This window comes from Manis javanica, chromosome 9, assembly GCF_040802235.1.
Source record: "Manis javanica isolate MJ-LG chromosome 9, MJ_LKY, whole genome shotgun sequence".
NCBI lineage: Eukaryota > Metazoa > Chordata > Mammalia > Pholidota > Manidae > Manis > Manis javanica.
The window spans coordinates 1833348-1849116 of record NC_133164.1 but is presented as its reverse complement, the minus strand read 5'-3'; the positions used below and the strand labels follow the sequence as shown (position 1 = coordinate 1849116).

The following is a 15769-nucleotide window of genomic DNA, read 5'->3' as shown; positions in this document are numbered from 1 at the left end:
GGGAGGGGCCAGAAGATAAACCAGAAGCCAAGGGTTTCCCAGTGGGTTGGAGGGGAAACCATCACAGGCTTCTGGGTAACTAATCGCTGTGCAGAGCCAGCACTTAGGAAACTTGATTAATTTTCTAAGTTATTTTAACCTTTCTTATGTTCAGAATAGTAGACATTTTTCTGGTTCCTGGCACATTGTGTAGAAGATGTATGCTGTTCTTTTGTTAATTTACCTTTCTAACCTTTGATGAAAGGTTGCTCGTCAGTGGCAGTGTGACAGTACATGCTGGGGAAGCCAGCGCCCTTTCTGGTGTCACAATGCTCTCCTACACTGTGGGGGATGCGAGTGTATTTCCCATGTCTGAAAATGGCAGTTGACCAGTCAGCGGGCAGGGCGCTCACAGAGAGAGAACAGCCTGCCTGTGGAGGCTCCTGTGCAAAAGGTCCCAAATTAAACTAGTTCAGTGTTGACCTTTCTTTCTCCTGAAAGAGCTTATTATGGAAAAGTTGCTAAATGATTGGTCCCAGTTAGTGAAGTTTTTGTTTCTCAAAAGATATCCTGGTACTGAAATGTATTTTTTATGAGGGAACGTTTGGCTTGCCTTGCACACGTGTATCTTACTTCTACAAAATGACATTGAGGCTTTATTAAAGTTGATAAATACTTCCTTCCACATTTTATTAGAGTAGCTGAGACTTTTAAAATAGATATCCAAGTAGTATGTTATAAAATACAGAGAAGTTAGAGAAAATCAGAGGAAAGAGAGGAACCGTTTAGCGAAGGCTGGTATGGAGCCCGTGGGTGTGAGGCCGGGCCCAGTACTGACACTGAGATGGTGTTAGTCTGGGAGTCTGTTCTCCATGCCGCTGAGCCCAGAGTGCAGGGGAAGCCCATGTCTAAAATAGTCTGGAGTCCACAGGCGAGCTCTGGGATGATGTCTCCAAGCCCTGGGCCGGGTGAGATCTCCGGCAGGAACCCGTGGACCAGAGGAAATGCTCTGTGTAAAGCATTGCCTCTGCCCAGGCTCCCTGTCTTCACTCCATCACGTGCAGGTGGAGGGAAGGTTCCCTTTCCTGCTGCCCACTCAGCTCTGGGCACAATCAGGCTTGTGTTTGTCAGGTTGGCGTGTGAAAATCTGACAATTGGGGAACCTCTGTCTTTCTTACTGCCCCGGGGGAGTGGCCTGTCCTGGGTTCCGGTCCTGTTTTCAGCTTCAGGCTGCTGGTCCCGGTTCTCCAGGTTAGTAACACGGCTTTTGTATTATCTGGCAAAGGGTGTTAAGTAACCCTTTGCCAGGTAAAAAACACTCTGAAAAAGCTACAAATCCTTTTGAATGTGACTCTTGTAATAAAATACTGGAGGATGGAAGGTGGTCTTGTCGCTTCTGGAGTGGGTGACCGTGCATCACCTTGTCAGTTGTACTGGTTGCTGGACTGACATGTCGTCCTCACCACTGTAGCTCGTGATGTGTCCTGTGTCCCTTGACAGGCACGGCGGCCTTGGAAGAAGATGCTCAGATCCTGAAAGTCATCGAAGCTTACTGCACAAGCGCCAAGACGCGGCAGACACTCAACTCAAGTAAGTGTCGCTGCCTTGGCGTGGGAGCCGGGCTCATTCCGGTGAGAATCAAAGGGAACGGCTCTGTCGGGCTGTGTGGGCTCGTGGCGCGGCGGAGTGCTCCGCAGGGAGCTGTTGGGGACTTGCCGGGCATAGGAGGACTGGGCCTACATCCCTGGATCTCTGAAGAGGGTCTGAACTGTCGGGAACTGACTTCTAGGGAAATTCTGCTGGGAAACCTTTAAGTATGAAGTGCTGTCCTTTTGCTTAGGGAAGTGTTTAGGAGGCAGTGGAAGATTCATTCAGGTCAGCTCTTCGTGCTGTTTAAAGTGTGGGTGCGAGAGTGGGATTTCCGTTTAGCTTCCTAGAATTACTGTTTAAAGTATGAGTCGAGCCAGGCTTCCATTAGCTCCTCCCCCTTTTTAAAAATAAATGCCTTTTTAAAGTTAACAGAAGTAAATAGGTAATTTACTGGTAGATTTCAGCACCTCTCCATTTACTTGCATCTGGTATTTAATGCCTTACGTGAGAAAATCTTAATCTGTTGTGTGAACAGTAAAGAGGGGGCTCTTTTTTATATGTGTGTGTGCATTTTTAAACAGCCAGCACTGGGCACAGCGTGGGGCGGGGCACAGCGTGGGGCGGAGCACAGCGTGGGGGCGGAGCACAGCGTGGGGCGGGGCACAGCGTGGGGCGGAGCACAGCGTGGGGGCGGGGCACAGAGTGGGGGCGGAGCACAGCGTGGGGCGGGGCACAGCGTGGGGCGGGGCACAGCGTGGGGGCGCGGCACAGCGTGGGGGCGCGGCACAGCGTGGGGGCGGGAGCTGTGCTCGCGTTTGCTCAGGGCAGAGGGGCTGAGCTGCTGGAGTCTTTTTGGACTGTTGTTTCTGGTGGGCTTTTTGTGGTGTTTTCTTCCTTTTTTCTTTTGAGACCTAAGTGGTTTTTATTTGCCTTTAGCATAAAATCTGGTTTCCATTAGATTGTGTGATTTTGGTTCCCTTTCCGCCCTGACTTGTGGCCGATCGCTGATGATCGCCTTTGTTCCCACCACCTGCCGCATGGTGGTTCAGAACCATGTCCTATGAGCCCTTTTTAAACTAACACTGAAGAAAAGGAAAGTGGGGAAAGAATTTTCTGCCGCTTTCTTTAGTTTTTGTTAAGATGACCACAGCTGTGAAGGTGGAGCCAGCAGGACCGACCCCTGGGCGTGGGAAGGGTCCAGAAACTCCCGCAGGGGCGGCTATTTCCCGCCTGCCTGTGACGTTAGGACGGCCTTGTCAGTTCTCGCTGGTGGAAAAGCTTCTTCATAGCGACTAGTCTGTAAGTAGGAGAGAGACGGCAGGGCCCGAACGTGGAGAGAGTATGTGTGACGCCAGGCAGGCATTTGCAAGTACAGATTATTGTTACCTAAGATATTAGAGTCTCAAGTGTCTGATAAGAGATTGTGTTTTAAGTAAAGGGCTATAAAATGTGGCCATAGTGTTTTAGGTTTTGAATTTGAAATTTTTAAAAATTACTCATCTCAGCTTCCTTTGTTTGAAATAACCTGTTGGTCTCAGCTGGACTGGCCAGGGGCATGAGCCTCGTGTGTGCTTTGTGCAGGCCGCCTTTCTGTATCTAGGGGCGAGGGCCTCGTGGCGCGCCTGTGGCCTCGCACATCCTGGTGCCTGAGGAATGGCCCCACATGTTTGCAGGTCTCTGCTTGTGCTGCCTTTGCTGCGTGGACATTTCTCCTGTATAAGAGAAGCACTGAACAGTATGCTGACTTTTGCCTTCAGTGGATATTATGGGCTAACCACTGCTGAGGCCTCACATTTCCTATTATCGATGGCCTGATACTTAACAATCTCATGAGCAGGTCTGATACAGGAAATTGTTCCTTCATGCTGGCAATGTATAGTATACTCAAGATATTTGGAAATGGGATCATAGTGAAAGCAGCTCTTTTCATATTAAATGATTAGTAAAAATTTAGTGTAATATGCCATACTGAAAATTCAGTTCTTCCCAGTTTATGTTAGGATGCCAAGAAGATTTTATAAACCAAACATCTTTGGTATTAATTTCTATCTCAGGGAAGTAACGGCCTTCAAGAACTGTGTGGATTTAGTTTGAGAAATCCGGGTTAGTCCACTGCTATTCTTGGTAGGCTTTGGGAACGGTATTAACAGCTCAGAAACAGGAGTCAGTGGTCACCGTGGTGTGGCATGCCCCGTCACGGAGGCTCGGCTTCCCACTGGGTGTCCTTCAGCCCCCTCAGCCTGCATGTTGCACTCAGCTGCCTGGCCACTGCTCACAGCTGTCAACCACTCGTGGGCTTATTTCTCTCCTCCCATTTGTGCCCACTTCCTCCTGTCACATGTCTCTCTCCTGCCGGTCAAAGGGTCTGCAGCAGGGCTGCCCACTTAGTTGCTGTCACCTGGCTCTGGTGGGCATGCTCAGGAGTTGGGGGTGGGGTGAGGACTATTTAACCCCTCTCCCCACTCCAGAGCCATTCAGTGGTGAGAGTTTGATAAGGTAAGTCCAGACCTCTGTCGTTACAATGACTCCTGGTGACAGAAAGTCTCGCTGAGAGGTAGCTGAAGGAGTCAGTCACACACTGTTGGAAACTCTTTTGCATTCAATACGTCCTCTTAATGAATAAGGAACAATTTTTAATTAACCACATAAATGGTTCCTTTTATAAACAATGTCCTAAACCAGACTATTTGTTAATAAAATGTGAAATAGAATTGGTTACTTCTCAAATGCTTATAGAATTATCTCTGGGCCTATGCTTATTAATTTGTAAGAGGGTTCTTAAGTGAGTATCTTTAAAAAGGAACAACTTGGAAATGGTATCATGGTTTGGGTTTATTTAAGTAATAATTGACCTAGTTTTATTCTAGGGGTTGTGTAAGTTCGTTATGAAAACCCAGCCATAAATAAGGAGACATGAACGATGTTGCCATTTTTTTAACAATATTTTCTCTCTTCCTTCTCTTCCCGTCACCTTTTGCTTTTGTCTCATGTTTCTGGTTGTGGCTCTTCCTGTCCGTCCTCCCCTCCCTGGCCTGTCACACCTGTCACCTTCCCGCCCGTCTTAGCATGGCAAGGCACTGACCTGATGCATAATCACGTCCTGGCTGACGGCGACCAAGCAAGTCTAGACTCCCTGGGCCGTCGCAGTAGCCTTTCCCGTTTGGAGCCTTCAGACCTGTCGGAAGACTCTGACTATGACAGTGTATGGACAGCCCATAGTCACAGAATGGGTTCTGCATCTCGTAAGAGCTGTTGCTCATATATCTCTCACCAGAACTAATGCGCTTCCGAGCTTTTAACAAATGCTTGTTGTATCGCAGCCTGCTTTTCTTAGATGTTTTCTTGCTGTTTCTTGTCTCTTTTATGTGATATTTTAACAACTTTTGAGAGCATTTCTGATACTTAACCATTGTATTTTGTGGAGGCTTAATTGCCAATTTGAGTATCCATTCCAGTTCCTGACTGTTGGAGGCAATGGTGTGTTCACACAGCTCGTACCTGAGGGTCCTTTTCTCAGGGGCAGTGGTGGTTTACAGCTCTGAATGGTTTGGGGTTTTGTCTCAGTATAGCAACTGTCTCATTTCTCTCTGGATACAGCTGTATGAACACATTGATATTTTATACTGAAACCATACAGGTTTGTGATCTAAGCGATCTATTAGGGATCTAAAGTTGTTACTGTCATGGACACACTGGTCAAGTAGTTGTGGAGAGACAAGAAGATGACACGCAGTGTGGGTGCTGGGAGTCCAGCCCGCACAGCACAGCCCTGCTCTGTGCGCCGCGAAGAGCCCTGTGCTGCTGTGGCGAGTGTGGCTTTGGGCCTTGGCGAGCATAGAAGAGCTTGTCCGCCCCGCAGCCCGTGCTCGGTGCACCACACAGGATGGGCTCCCGGGCATCCGCTCAGAGAACAAGATGCCAATAACAAAATTGGGAATAACATTTTTTCCTCTCTTCAGGGTGGCTGATTCTCTTCTCTCACCACCTTCGCCAAAACCATGCATCAGTGTTCTGATCTGTTTGCACAAGCAACTCCAACCCTGGGTCCTGTTGCTCATGAGCCCAGAGGTGCTCGTAGACTCCCAGCAGTAGCCTGTCACTTAGAAAGCTGGACAGCTTCAGTACCGCACGCAGTGAGGCCATTGGGAAAACCGCTGATTCCAAATACCTGTCTCTTCCCAGCCCGTTACTGACCTGTGTAGTCCCTCTGGAGACTTCGTGATTTTTAATCAGTTAGCATAAAGAAGTTGAGCAGCCTTTTAAAACTAGTCAGAGCCCAGTAATAACCCACGGTTAGAGCTGGGGTTTGTGTATGTCAGCCGAATAGCAAATGGACATTTTGGAGGTAGGATAACTATGAAGTATAATTAGTATCATGCAATGAATTTAGAACCAACTTCTGTTTTGTGTTATGTAATCACCTTTTCTGATACTAATAGAACAGCCTTCTTGTTTACGGGGTGTCGCCTCAGTGTCTTTGCCACCTGAGCAGACGGATTGCCTGTGCCATGTGCCACGCACCCCACAGCAGTGAGATGCAGTCACTGCGTTTGGCTTTTTCTTTAACCCCAGGCATTGTTTGGGTCATCTTAACGAGACTTTCGTTTTCTATAAACCAAAGTTTTGACACTTTGTCATCATTTTTGTACCAGTTGAAGCCACTCTGAAGATTTTTGTTGATGCTGATGTCACCGCAGAACAACCACCTGGCTTTTTGTTTGCTGGGTTTGCTTTGAATGTCTGGCACCATTAGCTCTTGTGACCCAGCCAGAAGGGTTAGTGCCACAGGCCTGAAAACAGTTGTGTGGCAGTGGTGATATGGTGTCCCACCCATGTTTCTGCTTCTGTGGGACTCCAGTCATACTGAAATAGTATCTTATGTTTATATGATTCTGTAATATCTATGTGTACAGTTAGTATTATAATGACTGGATGAAGAATTTGAACTGGAAGGTAGGTTTAAGCCTTTTCCAGGCCCTGTGCAAATGGCCTGACCTGAATGGTATTCCCATTGAATTAACACTTGCCACAAGTATATAAGCTGTGTCGTGTTTTGCATAAAATTGCCAAAACACAGTAATGCGTACATAGTGGTATACGACCTTGGAAAGACCTATATATATTGTGCTTTTCGTCTGTGAATGGGAAAGCGGTTTTTGGTGGGTGGCTGCCGTGTGAAGATGCAGCTGGATGTACACCTGAATGTCGCATTGTATTGTACAGTATGCATATTATTGTTTGTGGTTGCACATGGCGATGAAGTGTTTGTTTTATAAAAAAGACATCTGTTATGTACAGTTGAAATAAATTTTGCATTTGCTAGCCCGTGGCTTTTAATATTTGTTACATGGGGGGCAGGGGAGTAGCATAGTTAATGATTGGCTGTTCTGAACACCATCTTCCCAAGGAAGGCGGGGCTGTGAAGCACTTGATAGAAAAGCTTGTACTTAAGTATGTTCTAGACAATACAAGGTCACTTCTTGCACATTTTTACCCCATTTCCCTCTAATTTTTTTAAACAAGTTTTCAGTCACTGGAAAGCATTCTCATTTTTTTTTGGATGCGTAAATGGAAAAAAACCAACTTTAGTAGTATTTTTCTTTAGACTAAGTTCAGTTTTTATTTTTTGTTTCATAGTGCATGCCCAGCTGACTAATAAGCAAAGCAACCTGAGAGGAAAGGATGCTAGGACAAGGTGCGGCCAGTGGACAGGGCCAGGCAGGCCCCAGGGAGTCTTCCCGCTGCCCTCCTGGGGAAACCAGTTACGATCTTCCTGCCGTAGGAAGCGCAGCCTTCTGGAGTGACGTTTCAAAGTTACTGTCAGTTGAATGCAATGAGATGTGACGCAGATTTCAGAAAGATCACCAACTTAAGTCAGCGGGGTTGCCATGAGCGAATCAGAGCGCTGGCAGAGCAGCTGTTCTTTCCCCACAGGTGAACTTGCTCTTTAGGCGTCTGGTGCAGGCCGATGATGTGCACGTGCCAGGCGCATGCTCCCAGCTCAGGCACCAGCTTGCTGCCTGGGCGAGTCATCTGTATAAAACGGAAACGGTCCACCTCCAGTTTCCCAAAGGAAGGCCACCAGGGCGGGTTCTAGCGAGGCTCCAGCTGAGTGGTGCAGCGCGACCCCTGCTCGTGGCAATGTTTAGCTGTCGCCGCGTGTTTCCGGGGCGTCGGCAGGCAGTGCCCAGGCCTCTGCAGACAGGTTCTCGGAGTCCCGAAGCGCAATCGTTTTGTTATGTTCACCCACACAAAAAAAGACAGCAAGACCAGCCAGCACTGTCTGCATGTATTTATAGATGTGGACAGGATTATAGGCTAGTTTGGTATTCCTCAAACTTACCCATAAAACTGCAAAATGTTAATACCGATGCTGAAAGGAGTTCAGCACTCAGATGGATTTGGGAAATGCTGAATTAAATGGATATTTTTACTGGAGACCTTCAATATGCTACGCAGGTGGTATGAATCTCTAAGAAGTGGCTTGTAACTTTCAGCATTTTCCAAAATCCTGTGTCACAGAGCCTGTTGCTTCCTGGAAATGGTTGGGAAATGCTGATGATGAATGTGCTGGAACCCTCGCGACCCATTCATCTGGGACTCAGCCCCTTTTAGAGGAGTTCCAATAAAATAATAGAATATTTTTTTGGTACTTAAATTGTTTTTTCAACCGAAGGATTTTAATTCAGGGAAAATGTGCTGTGATAACTCGGTAACCTTCAAGATAACCAGCTAATTCTACTTTTCCTAAAACTTTGTCCTCAAAGAAATACCCAACTTATTATTAACCTGGCTACAGAATTCCTTGGTTTTGTTGATAGACTAAATGTATTTTTCTTAAATGACTGAACAGTTATGTTCAAACTAGGCAGATCATTAGCATTTCAGGGGTTTCTGTGCAGGCTAATAAATAACCTTCATTTGCCAGCCCCATGGCTCTTCATGAAATCCATAAATGGCATGTTTCAGGATCGCGCAGTACACTCTTGTCTATGACATTCTCAAACTTAATTTTTGTAATGCCAAGTTCTTGTGTGCTCTTAGTGTGTTTGTGAAAGTAAGAACTATGTCACATGCCTTGTACCAGTCCCCATAGTTTTAGTTCCTCTGACATAGTTATGTCACATAATGGGATTTCTGGCTTTTATCTTTATGAACTCATCTGGTAAAAGACATTTATGAGAGGCATTTTAAAGTTAATCCTCACAACAGCTCTGTAGTGATAGTTCTTCCTTCTGTCTTACGAGGACTGGACTTGGGGCTCAGTTGGCTGGGTTCACTACCCCCAGCCCCTGCCCTCCGTGGTGTGAGTTCAGGTGGTCCTGGCCCTCTGCAGGACAGCTGCCTACTGTCTGACCCATTTCTTTACAAAGTTGGGATCCTTGTCTATTATGTTTGAATTTATAAATGCTTTTAGCACGTGAAATAAATAGGCCACCGAGGATGCTAGAAGGTGCAAGAATTAACTGAAAGGAAATAATATAGTATTCAGTGTTCCTGAAGTGCTGTCATATAAATTTCAGCCTGTTGTCCCATTAGCTGATTCGTTTGCAGAAATGTGTTACAAATTGAATGTGACACATAACTGATAACTGTGATTTGACTGTAACATTCACGTTGGGGCTCAAAGCAGGTAGCTAGGAAACCCTGCCCCCTGAACTAATGGCATCGGCGTGCTGCTCCTCTCAGGGAGAGCTGCGTGGAGCTGTTCGGCTAATACTCACGGGTGTACACATCTGAACCTGAGTACTCTTCTGTTTTCTGGGGAAAGAGCACATGGAATTGTCCTTACAAAAACGTGGGTGACATTTGCATTTGTACTAGAAGCACAGGAGTTCCTCACCTTCAGAGTTCTCAACCTGGCTGGTGTCTCTGGGCTTTCTGGGGAGTTTTCCACCAATTTCCTTGCTAAGCAGAGCTTGCGCACGTGGCCCAGATGATCCAGAGCGTTCCCCTTAGCCCAGGACAGCCTGGACAATGCTGTGGGGGCAGATTATTGCCAGCATAGTGATGTCTTTGTGAATGTGTCCCCTTCTGGGACCGTGTGCTGAAGGCTGTTACCCTCTGTCTGAAAAGCAATTCCCTGGCTGTGCAGGTCACTGTGAAAGGGTGGAGTGGCCTTAACAAGGGGCCAGTAAGTGGTGCCTTCCCATCCTGACAGTGACAGATCTGCTGGTCCAGGATTTACAGTGCAGTGACCACACAAACAGTAGTGGAGAGTCATCTTTGAAACAGTATTTGACCAGTTTTTGTACAAATATGTTCCCATGACAAAATTATAAGTATTGCATTTGATTAGAGTACTAAAGTTACTCTCAGTACAGAGAGGCCCTTCCCTTTATTGGTATGTTTGTGTAGCAGAGTGGCACTTACAGCTCCTCAGACCAGAGATCACAGGAGTTCACATCTCAGTTTTGCGTGGTCCCTGACATTACAGCTTCACAGCAAGCTCGTATGTGATCACCCTTCCTGGTCTGTGAGACAGGACGGCAGCACAGAGAGGCTTGGCCAAGGCCCCGCGGCCAGTAAGCTGCAGTCCTCTTCCCTGTGGCTTTCGTGGGAATGACAGAGGCACACTCTGAACGTCGGAAACGTTTTCTGAGCCCACTTGTTGTCCGGCTTTGATGGTACTTGTTGAACTTGTTCTGTATACGCTTCTTATAAAGTGCTGGTGAAACTATTCTTTGAAGTCATACCTTTAAAACATTGGTATTATACAGACTGTTCCAGTGATAGGATGTGCAAATGCCATCTTGTAATTTGAAGAACTTGTAGGAAGGCAAACTAAAAGTGAACCAGAAAAAAATAGTCATGTGTATTGAACTATAATTACTTATCAGACATGCAGCGTATTTTCTAAATGAAGAAAAATGCTTTTATCAAGATGCTACTTGTAAGCATTTGTGTTCTATAGTATAGTAGATTATATCCTTCCCCAGATTTGCAGCTAATGTAATTTTTCAGAAATAAAAAGAACATATTACAGTGCTGTATACTAACCTTTAGGAAAACATTCTCTTCAGTAAGATTGATTCTCATTTCTTGCCTTTTAAAATAAATACATGAGTTTCTCAATTTCCCAAGTGCCTATTTTCAGGACACTTGAGACACTGTCCAGGCAGCCACTGTTCAGGGTGTGGGGTCAGTGGCATGATCTTCCTGCTGACATTGTGACAGTTTACTTCCCTTAGGAAAAATGTTTATATTTCAGGGAACGTAAAGTTCTCATAAAAGAACCAAGTAATTTCACTTTGCAAAATCATGTCGTTAGCTGTCGCTGTAGAGTTAAATGTTCTAATTGCCAGTCCTTTGAATTTAAGACATTGAGCGTATATGTACTGCCATCTGAGAACATCTAAAGTTCTTGGAATCATAAGGTTCAAAATTTGGCTGACTTGGATATTTATTCCAGAAAGTTTTTGGATATTTGTTCCAAAATACCAGGGCACTGTGGTCAGAACCTTTAATACCTCTGGACAGTTCCATGGTTGAGGTTCGTAGTCTAGACGCCTAACACTCGGTGAACTGCAGAAAGGCCGTTGGCTTTGTGATGCTTTACCCATTGGAGGTAGAGAAACTTGGTAAAGTATCCTGTTGCTGTTATATCTACGAAATAATTTTTTAATGTAGAGTCCCTGGAATTTGGTATTAATATTGAAGTGGTGTTGTATACTTTTTGGTTCCGCCATGGTGTTCACCTGTGGGTTCTTTTTTTTTTTTTTTAATAGGTTCACGCAAAGAATCTGCCCCACAAGTTTTGCTTCCAGAAGAAGAGAAAATCATAGTAGAAGAAACTAAAAGTAATGGTCAGACAGTGATAGAAGAAAAGTAAGATGGATCAGAAACGGGGGAGGGGAGAGAAGGGTGGGTGAGCCCTGGAGTTGGGGGGCCTCAGAAACCACTGCTGTGTCCCTCCTGGACTGGAGCTCACCTTGCTGCGGGGATCGAGCCCTGCACAGGCCGGCTGCCCCGAGGGCGGGGGTGGGGCGGGGGCGCGGGGCAGGGCGATGCTCTGCCGGCAGACACCCTGCGTCCTCCCCCCCCTCGTACTTACTCGGGTTCACTCTGTGTCCTGTTCCAGGAGTCTCGTTGATACTGTCTATGCATTAAAGGATGAAGTGCAAGAGTTAAGACAAGTGAGTCATAATCAGTTTTTAAATATTTTTTAATGGAGGGAAAGAGGAAAGCAGTACATTAAAAGTGAAGCCGGGTGTTGGGAGGCCAATGAGCTAGACCCAGAGGATCAGACAGTTGGTCTTCTGTGAAAGTGAGAGACCAGGAAATGAACTATTAAAGTGACTTGCTTCCGCTCTCTTTTTACTATGTTGTTCTTGACATCATAGACCATCTCAGATTCTGTTGGAAGCATCACTTATAGTATCTAATTCTGTCCAGTCAAATATTTTACTGGATACGTACTGTGTCTCCTCTGCCACCACCTGGTGTGAGCGCAGTCCTTGTTCTTGAGAAGCCATGCCAGCCAAGGCCGTTCATTGAAGGTGGTGTGCTTGCTGACTCGTGTCGTCTGTCACTTACCCAGGCAGCTCTGGCCTGAGGATGGGGCGGGAGGCCTGCCCAGTAGGGTAGGAGGTTGGAAGGAGCCCAGTAGCATGGGCTCAGCCTGTCTGGGTGGTGTCCCCATGGTGGCGGCCTGGTACCCCCACCTCTGAGGGGCCCCCTGTCCGTGCTTACTGTCAGCAGTGGGGCACACCTCTGTGCAGTGAGGGAACAGCAGGTGCCTCCGCACTGCAGTCCTGCCAGGCTGCTTGGCGCCCATTCTTTAAGGTCAGCGTGAACATAAGCACTGGGTGGGCTGCAGGTTTTTCCCTATTGGTAGTTTCAGCCGCTTTCTTAAGTTGTGTGGAGTCTGTCTTTTGCTTATTGGGAACTGAAATCATGAGGGACATGAGGACCAGTTCTGTCTGATCTTGGCTCCCAGGAGCAGTGGGTGCTCGCACTGCCCACGGTCCTGCTGAGCACACCCACCGTGCAGGGTGCCCGGCCCCGGCCTTTGGGGCAGGAAGGGCCTCTTCAGCGCAGACGGCTAACGTCCCCACGGTCTGCTTCTCTTACAGGATAACAAAAAGATGAAGAAGTCTCTGGAGGAGGAGCAGAGAGCCCGCAAAGACCTGGAGAAGCTGGTGAGGAAGGTTCTGAAGAGCATGAACGACCCTGCCTGGGACGAGACCAACCTGTAAAGCTCCTGGGCTCTTTGTCCAAGACGGTCAGGACACCAGCGCATGTGACGCTCAGGACTGCAGGGCAGGGCTGGATGACAGCTGTGTTCCTGCGCATAGAGAAGCTGGGGGGGAGTCCAGGCGCGACGTTCGCGCCTTGGGGCTGAACTGTGTTACCCGTCCCGTTAGCATCTCAGTTACCTTGTTTGGCAATAAGTGCAGTGATCAGCCACAAGCCCTGGCCTTTCAGGTGTTCACTGAATATATATAATGTCACATACACGTGTTCTTTTAAGCACTCCATTTCAAAACTATATCCCCGATTGTTGTGTCTGGGCTAGCGTGTCCTTCCCGCTAACCTCGCTGGTGCTGTGGCCTGGAGGCCGTGTTCTGGCGCTCGTGGGAAGCAGGCAGGAGGGCGCCTGGGTCCTGTGCATGCCCGATGTGCCCCCCAACCGCGCTCTCCAAGTGCCTTGGTAACCTTACATCTCGTGGGGCGCTCCAGGCCTGTTTTCACAGCCCTCCCTTCAGCAGCGTTTGAGTCACCAATCTGCAGGGGTTCCACGCTGTGCTGTGCACCCCACCCTGAACTGGAGGGAGTCGCATGCTGCCACCATGTCCGGCTGCAGGTGTCCCTGCTCGCCTGCTTCGTGGGAACTCCGGGACCATCGGGGCACGTTCCCTGCGTTTTGGGAGAGACTTTCATGTGTAGACTAGGGTACACCTTCTGCTGCCCTGCAGGAGAGCGCTCCCCTGGAACCTATGAGCAGAGTGTGTTCATGACAGAGTGCTGCGGCTGAGGCGGGGCATGCAGCGGGCACGGTGCATCAGAGGTCCTGTCGGGCCAGTGTGACCTTTGAGCCCTGTTCACCGCGATGCAGCAAGTGTGAACTCAAAGGAAAGATGCGCTTCGCCAGCCAGAATAAAGCAATATATGTCTTAAATTCCACCTAAGTAATAAAAGTTGAGATGCGGGTCCATTTCCCTGCCCTCCACCTGTCCAAAGGGCAGAGGAGCCAGAGGAAGCGTGTGCTGACCTCTGCCCCTGCAGGCCCTGGGCAGCCTGCCTCCTGCTTTGGGGATAGGGTCCCCGTGTTGGGAGCTGTGCTTTCCATGCCCCTCTTCTGAAGAGGTCGGCTTTAAAAGCCAGATAAACTTCACAGAACAAGTATTACATCTTAAGAACCCAAATCACAACCCCGCATTACACGCGTCTCAGAAATACCCATGGGCACCAGATGTGACTTGATTCGCCACAGCTGCTTAGGGATTGTAGGTGCCTTTGAGGCAGACAGCTTTGAACCTGTTGGTTTTCTGGGGGTCTGTGGGTCTTGCTCTGGGCCCGCCCAGGGCCCACTGGAGGGTGGCTGCATGGCTGCATGCCCGGTGTCGGGCCAGTGTGAACCCGCTCGCACTTGGCCTTTACCCAGGGTCGCCAGCTTCCCGCTCCTAGCGTTGTGCTCATTGGTGCGGACCAGAAAGGTCACCTTTCGTTTGCAAGCCGTCTCTGCAGTTGTATCTCTTGGTGAAGCACGAGACAGTGCAGTGGGAAATGAACTCACTGAAGTTTGCCATCTGAAGCGAATTTTGACTCAGGAACATTCATCACTGGATCTCTGCCACTTGGACTAGCAGTGTAGGCGTCGCCCGCCCTGGGACGGGCCTCTTTCAGAACCTGCCTCAACGGTTGGTCGAAGCCGCGAGTGAGAACAGATGATTACCACCTGTCCCAGGGGTGACCGAGATGCTCATGTAACGCGTTACCAATTCTTCCCATGGAGCCAGTATTTCACTAAGCTTTTTTAAGAAAACAAAAATGCATCTGAGAGCAATTCTTTCTTCAAACCTGTCCTATTGTAAACAGACTGCATACGTTTCTCTGTGACCTTCCGAGGGCTGGGCGTTGATGGGAGCCTTAGGAAGGGGCACTCTTTACCCCTGGGGAACCTTCTCTGCTCTCGCCTCTCACGGACAAGGACACGAAGCCTCTCCTGTTCTGGCGTGTGAAGCACTTCGATGAGGTGGGGCACTGGGGGCCTCTGCCCGTTGTGCTTTGTGGGGTGTGTCCCCATCCACACGTGTCAGAGCGGCTGGGACACCAGTACCTCCCGGCTTTGCACTTGTGACCTGCCTCCATTTCTCTGGGACACACAGTGTCCCCATTTACAGCTGTGGGGACACTTTGTGTAAGTGCCACATTGCCCTGGCATTGACATTTGTGCTACATTGTTGTAATTATTAAACTGCTCTTTCTTACATGACAAATGCATCACATTATCTTCCATGATGTGTTTTGTGTGAGTGTTAATTTTACACTTCCTTTTGAGTTTAAATTCTGATGTGAAGTTTTGACACTGGGAAATACCACATTTGCCTTTAAACATTGGCTTGGAAATAGTTGGAGAGAAGAAAATGGAGCGTTCTAGGGAGGGGAAGCGCAGGAGGAGCCGGCGCAGGTTGGGTGTGCCTCTCGGCCTGCTGGCATACAATGACACCTTTCATCCTGGAAGGCGCTTAGTAGGCCACGGGGGGGAGTGTGTCAGTGCACACGCAGCCGAGCGCGCAGCCCTGCAGGAATGTCCCAGGGCGAAGGAAGCTGCCCCCCCCACCCCCCCGACCTTCACATCTCCCTGCAGGACGGCTTCGTAGGTTCAGAGGGCTGGGCCCTGGGCCTGGCAAGGAAGCCACAGGGTGGCTGCTGAGCTGCGCATCTCCTTCCCCTCGGAGCTGTTGCCTGCTGCCCCCCCCTCACCCCCCACCGTTCTCCCAGGGCTCAGATGCTCCTTGAACCCTGCAGCAGGTAGGCCATCCTGCAGCTGCGAGCACCAGCTTGGACCAGGGAGCCATGGTTGGAAGCATGCGCAGGATGTGAAGTGATGGGGGCCCCTGCAGGGGTGTCGTGAGGAGCAGGAGAAGCAGCCGCTGCCAGGCTGTCAGAGCCTTTCAGGATGGAACGGCTGCCACGGGGCGCACGGTTGCCAGGATGCAAGTGCAGCTGGTGTCCAAGGTTGAGAGGGTTTCCA

General features: G+C 48.6%; 1 protein-coding gene across 11 annotated transcripts in view; it reads left to right on the top strand.

Annotated features, from left to right (window-relative positions):
• The window catches only part of ARHGEF7 (Rho guanine nucleotide exchange factor 7), a 126647-nt gene extending 111636 nt beyond the window's left edge, over positions 1-15011 (top strand). For 8 of the 11 annotated variants that reach the window (XM_037024783.2, XM_037024781.2, XM_037024780.2 and 5 more), the window contains 5 exons: positions 1480-1569; positions 4635-4811; positions 11298-11397; positions 11651-11705; positions 12645-15011. In XM_037024783.2, coding sequence (XP_036880678.1) covers positions 1480-1569; positions 4635-4811; positions 11298-11397; positions 11651-11705; positions 12645-12767 — 545 coding nt within the window. In that variant the 3' untranslated portion in view covers positions 12768-15011. Of the gene's footprint in view, positions 1-1479; positions 1611-4634; positions 4812-11297; positions 11398-11650; positions 11707-12644 lie in introns of those variants that run through there. The other 3 variants (XR_012120961.1, XM_037024782.2, XM_073212349.1) reach the window with 3 other exon arrangements.
• The last annotated feature ends 758 nt before the right edge of the window (positions 15012-15769 follow it).